Source organism: Populus trichocarpa, chromosome 13 (genome assembly GCF_000002775.5).
Source record: "Populus trichocarpa isolate Nisqually-1 chromosome 13, P.trichocarpa_v4.1, whole genome shotgun sequence".
In the NCBI taxonomy this organism is placed as follows: Eukaryota; Viridiplantae; Streptophyta; class Magnoliopsida; order Malpighiales; family Salicaceae; genus Populus; species Populus trichocarpa.
In genome coordinates this window covers 2144169-2150543 of record NC_037297.2, presented here as the reverse complement: position 1 = coordinate 2150543, position 6375 = coordinate 2144169, and the positions used below count along the sequence as shown (strand labels likewise).

Sequence of the window (6375 nt, the reverse complement as noted above, 5' to 3'; positions counted from 1 at the left end):
TGCTTGTATATCTCATTAGTTGATCGAACATTAAAACAAAAAAAATGGAAAAATCGACTTCTTTACGATGCAATGAGAAATCTTTTGGGTACTTAAATATTTGCAGTTAGGATTAATGCAAGAGCTCCAATCCTGAAAATTGCATGTAAAAGTGTTGAGTGTATAAAGTTTCATACAACCAATTTAAGACTCCAGGATTGTTCACAGATTAGAAATTACATGGGGAATTTTCACGCTTTATTATATGATGCCATTGTTGAGAAAGGGACCTGCAACCCTTTCACATCAAGTGTTGAAAACTTAATCCTCCGGCTGCATGTCCATGACAGAAGGGGCATGGAAAATGCCAATCGGAAATCACTCTGCATTAGGGAACTGCACTGTTTTCTGTCAACGAGTTCACATTAGAAACATTTATCCAATTTTGGTTGATTGGTGTATAAATAGACATGCAGAGATTACACAAAATCAAGCAAAAAAAGATCAGCCCCTCTCCTTAAAACAACTTGCAATGGCCACTAAACTCTCCCATCTTTATGCATCCATCCTCCTCCTTGTTTTTATTCACCCTTTCACAGCTCAATCCAGGACTTTGAAGTCCAATACTTTTGAGTTCCTTCAAAACCTGGAGGGATGCCAGAAGGGGCAAAATGTTAAAGGGCTCAAGGAGCTCAAACACCACCTCAAAAATATTGGATACTATCCAAAAGATCATCAGCATGATATCAAGCTTAGCGATGATTTTGATGAGATCTTCGAATCTGCGCTCAAAACCTACCAAAAGAATTACCGTCTCAAGGTTACTGGGAGTCTTGATTCTGATACTATAAAGGAACTTATGATTCCTCGATGTGGAGTTCCTGATCCCATCAACCACGTCGATACATCAAAACAGGCAGGCAGAACTGAACACGACAGCAAGTCGAGCAAGTTCCACACGGTTTCTCACTACAGCTTCTTTGGTGGAACGCCGAGGTGGCCATCTTCCAAATTTCATCTCACTTACACTTTCAGCTCCAGTGTCCAAGTTATTGACATGCAGGAACTGAGGTCTGCATGCTCACGAGCATTCCAAAAGTGGGCAGACGTAACCCAGTTTACATTCCAGGAAGCTTCTGAAGGTTCCCAGGCAGATATTGTAATCGGATTTCAAAGTGGCGATCATGGTGACCGGTACCCTTTCGACGGTCCGGGACGCATACTAGCCCACGCCTTTGCACCGACAGATGGGAGGTTCCATTATGATGCGGACGAGAAATGGAGCACCAACCCAAGCGCAGATGAAGTGGACCTGGAATCAGTAGCTGTTCATGAAATCGGGCATCTTCTCGGACTCGATCACAGCATGGATCAAAATTCCATTATGTTCGCAGAAATTCCACAAGGAACTATCAAAAGGGATCTCGGTCAGGATGATATTGCTGGCATACGTGCTTTGTACTCCAATTAATCACGAAGCCCCCGTAATATGCTAGTTAACAAGTTATTGTTGGGGATTCCGGCACCCCCATGCGCGGACCGGGGGTGTACTGATAGTTGCTCATCGGAGGGTAAAGCACACTGACACAATATTTTACGTGGTTCGGCAAAACCATCTACATTCACGGGAGAGGTTCATTTTATTAGAGATAGAGAAAGGATACAATAAATACATGGAGGAGGAGGATTACATCCACTCTACTCTACTCCCAGCTCTCACACACAGCTGTTGCAGCTGCTGCAATGGCAGCAAGGCTGCTGCCATTGCAGCTCTCTCTTTCTCTCTATTCTCACGTTCTCACTCTCTCTCAACCATCTCAATCTTGCTCTCACAAAACATGCCTCTTTTATAGGCAAACATGGCAACCTTCTCCAGCAATAGCAAGGGGACAATAGGTCCCAAAATCATGCCACTAATTGTGGCACTAGTGGTGCTTCCACTAAGCCACAATTAGTGGTGGGGTATTGCCACTAAATGGCAATATCCTAACAATCACCCCCTTTGCCATTTGTGTGGGCAATTGTCTTCTTGCTTCTTCAGCACAGGCTTGCATCTTGCAGCTTTTCCAAGATTACCATTCTGAGAGCGTCTTCAACACAACATTCCCCTTCGAGCGTATCAACCATGCTCGGTCCGGAATGATTTTTCAAGCCTTACACCAAGGCTTACAACACCCCCTCAAACAAATATTTCCAAGTGCGACAGTCATTTAGTATTTCAATGTGATCACAAGCTCACCACTCTTCCAAGAGTCTACTCATCCAGGAGTTGCGCCTGCCCTCTGTTCCACCCTAGGAACCACGCCTTACTTCTCCGTGAGTCTCTCGCTCTTAGTCGTAAGAGTCCGGGTAGCTCTCCACCTTTAACCATGGGGGCAGCCCATTAAAGGTTGATCCATATCTGTCTTCATACTCTGAGTATTACAATGCCATTACCGAGCTCACCACCTTGACAAGAGTCAACTCGTTCCCGGAACCTGCGCATGCCCTCTGCTTCTTCATAGCAGCCGCGTCTTAATGCTCCACAAGTCACCCACTTATTGTCCAAGGCAAATGTCTTCTAGCTCATTGATCTTTAGCATGGGGGCAATATCCATGAAAGTCAATCCTGCATTTGTCTCTATACTCATCATAGCCACTTCATTGGCTATACACCTGTCCACTCATATCCAGCCATCACATTGGCTCTGGGGCGTTCTGAACTGGGCTCATGTCGTGGCCCACACACCTTCTCCTTAGGTGTCTCCGCTCGTCGTCATGCGGCGGTCTGAAATGGGGCTTCTATCATGGCCCTCACACCTTCTCTAAGGTGTCTTCGCCCGTTGTCATGGGGCGGTCTGATCCGGGCTCCTATCATGGCCCTCACACACCTTCCATCTAAGGTGTCTTCACCTTTCATAGGTGGCCGCATCCTCCTTCAGCTGAGATGCTTCAAAGTGGCTCCAAAAGTCTCTACCACCATGTGCACTTATGGGAGAGATTACTGCTACTGACTACATAGAAAGAGAAAGTTGCGGTATAATCCTCGCGATCCTCCACCTCGATTTCTATGTTTGGAGCTTCTGTGCCTTTCTGCTTGACAGCTCCACCTACACCAACTCTCTTTGGTGTCTTCGCCTTTCATCATAGGCGGTCGCCTTTTATCACAGGCGTTTGCACCCCCTCAATTAGGTGCTTCTACAACAGCTCTCTTTCCATCCTTGCATGCATTGGAAAGGTCTTCGCCTGTTGTCTTCATCAAGAGCATAAGAGACTTCCTGTTGTACAAACTTTAACAGTCTCTGCTCTGAGCTTCATCTGGGAACACTTCTTCTCCTTGCACCTGTTGTCTCATTACAGTACCTCGTTGGATCCTACAGGTACTCCTGCACAATCTCCGTGTGCCATCGTGCAATTTCTGTTCTCCAGATTTTCCCCTATTCCTTGCTTATGTTTGACAGCAGCTCATCCTGTCATAACACCTGTCCAAGTCAAAATACGGTGCCAATCTTTATCCCTTGCCGTATTTCTCTACCATTATCAGGGTCTTCATCAATTCTCCCCTCGAGAAATCACAGTCACCGAATCTAACTTCTTTGGAGAAATCACCACTTCATCAGATCCTTGATCATACGGAACCCAACTGTTCCCTTGTGCCGTCGTCCTGCTAGTCTTCAACTGTTTCATTACAAACTGCTATATATACGAAAATAGTACCGTATGGATAATCCTTCCACTAACCAAGTTCCCAGGAAATATTGGAGGGGTCACACTGGTCCCGCTTAAAACCCAATCTCCTAAACAGAACTTCTTAGACTATATCTATCCATCGTACTATCTTTCCGCATATACAACCATTTGCTAGCTTTGTTGCGGCTTTCCTTTACAAGTGATCTGGAATATACTGGTTTAATACATGATTTCTCAACATCTAGCGAGACTACCAGTTCTTAGATTCGTCAAGATTGGTCTTCATCAATTTTCACTCTACACCTCTAATTGTCCACATAACCGGGTGTCCAGAGTGTCCCAATTTTTGCCTTCCCTCGAGGCAATTAAAATTCTCACTAATCAATTCAGCACATGTAATTGGGTAAACATGTGCACCTTTTTCTTCTTCATCTCCATCGACCACCACGATGACCTTCAGATGCCTCCTAATCGGGCAATCTCTTTTGTTAATTAACCACCACCACTTTTGGTCTCAAATTTCAACGATCGGACCATACCATTTCATCCGGAATGATCAAATTAGCTGGAAACAAGTCTGAAATCGTCCAAATCGCACTTCAGACGGCTAAGATTTGATCAAAACAATTCTGGCCTGATCAACGGCTTAGATTCAATCTCAGATCCGGTTGCACGTAGGATCCGCTACACTGGATCCTGTCCCTCTGCTCGCGGCTCGGCTCGGCTCCAATTCAGCTCGGCGCACTCGGCTCGGCTCGCGGCTGATGACGTGGCAGGTGAGTCCCAGTATGCTGACGTGTCAGCTGACTGGTCGCTGACATGGCATGCCAACTGTGCATGCTGACATCACAATTACATCATGCTGATGTCATCCCTGACATGCCTACTGTGCATGCTGACATCACAATTATGTCATGCTGACGTCATTAATATCCGGGTCAGTCACATGGGTTGGGTCAACTGGTATTCGGGTCGGGTCAGCCCATCCGGGCGAAGAAGACGCGTGGGGCGCGTCTGCGCGCGTGGGCAGACGCCCTGTCGGAGAGTGATGGAGAGTGCGGTCATGTCCGACGTTCGATTTTGACGCCGTTTTCACCAGTGGCTTCGTCTCTTCCTCCTCTACACAGTGGTATGGTCAAAACACAATTTTGACAATTTTCATTTTTGAGCAAAATCAAACACCACTTTAAACCATCAGCTCTGATACCAATTGTTGGGGATTCCGGCACCCCCATGCGCGGACCGGGGGTGTACTGATAGTTGCTCATCGGAGGGTAAAGCACACTGACACAATATTTTACGTGGTTCGGCAAAACCGCCTACATCCACGGGAGAGGTTCATTTTATTAGAGATAGAGAAAGGATACAATAAATACATGGAGGAGGAGGATTACATCCACTCTACTCTACTCCCAGCTCTCACACACAGCTGTTGCAGCTCTCTCTTTCTCTCTATTCTCACGTTCTCACTCTCTCTCAACCATCTCAATCTTGCTCTCACAAAACATGCCTCTTTTATAGGCAAACATGGCAATCTTCTCCAGCAATAGCAAGGGGACAATAGGTCCCGAAATCATGCCACTAATTGTGGCACTAGTGGTGCTTCCACTAAGCCACAATTAGTGGTGGGGTATTGCCACTAAATGACAATATCCTAACAGTTATAACTACAACGCTACTAAATCTGGGTCACAGGGATAATAATTAATTACGGTTGAAATATCTTATAAAATAAAGCCCTTCACATATATATATATATAAAAACTAGACGCAAGGCTGCAATTTTATTGTTTTGTCACTTTATCGAACCTAATATTCTTATTGGTCCTTTAAATGTCTTATGAGAAGTGTGTATTGATAAGAAATACTTATTTCAATGACAAATTCTAACCAATGCGTCATCAAATTAGGCATGGAAAAACACGATCCAAAAAACAATATTTTCTTTAATTAATTTAATAGGTCATTTATGTGCGAGAGTGAAAGTTTAAATCTCTCTTGTAATAGTCTATAGAGAGAGCGGACTAACCTCTCCATCTTCTCGTTTTTATCACCAAGAAAGAACATAAAAAAAAAAACTTTTATTTCTCTTTTTTTCCCTCCTCCTCTTTCTTTGACACGCAGATATTAATTATTTAAATTTTATTATTATATGAATAAAATTTGATTTGTCTTATTACGAGACCTACTAAAAATAAATATTAAATTCATATAAATATTTGTTTTAATATAACTTTGATAATACTTGGTAAAATATAAATAATGATAATATAAATCTAGAAAATTAATTATTCAAGAATACAGTTGATGGAACTTGGAATAACAAAGCAATTTAGTTTTTTGAAGTTTGTTAGATTACACAGGTTTAACTAGAACAATGTCCTAAACTGTTTGAAATTAAACCCGTTCGAGTCAGACAACGGGTCAGCTGCTGGGCGAGTTTAATAACTATGCCCGTTAGCCTCCTCTACTGGTCGCCTGCGGGGCCGTGGCATCTGCCGCCCCTCGTACCTTCCCTCATCCGATTGGATTTTGCCTTCCCTAAGCAACTGAACAAAGTTCTTTCTTTGTCTGACATAAAAACCTGTAAACTTGTGCGGGTGCATTTTTCTTGTAAGCTTCACGGAAGCATTGAAAGGAGTCTCTTGGAGCCAACAATTTTGGGAATTGCATTTATGTGCTACGTACATTGTAGATCTGGTTAAGACACCTCATCCACAACATAGT

General features: G+C 43.7%; 1 protein-coding gene across 1 annotated transcript; it reads left to right on the top strand.

The window, feature by feature from the left end:
• The first annotated feature begins 485 nt into the window (after window positions 1-485).
• On the top strand, window positions 486-1481 carry LOC7473919 (metalloendoproteinase 1). The gene has a single exon (XM_024583550.2). It carries the CDS (start codon window positions 512-514, stop codon window positions 1448-1450), a length of 939 nt encoding a protein of 312 aa, XP_024439318.2. The 5' UTR covers window positions 486-511; the 3' UTR covers window positions 1451-1481.
• The last annotated feature ends 4894 nt before the right edge of the window (window positions 1482-6375 follow it).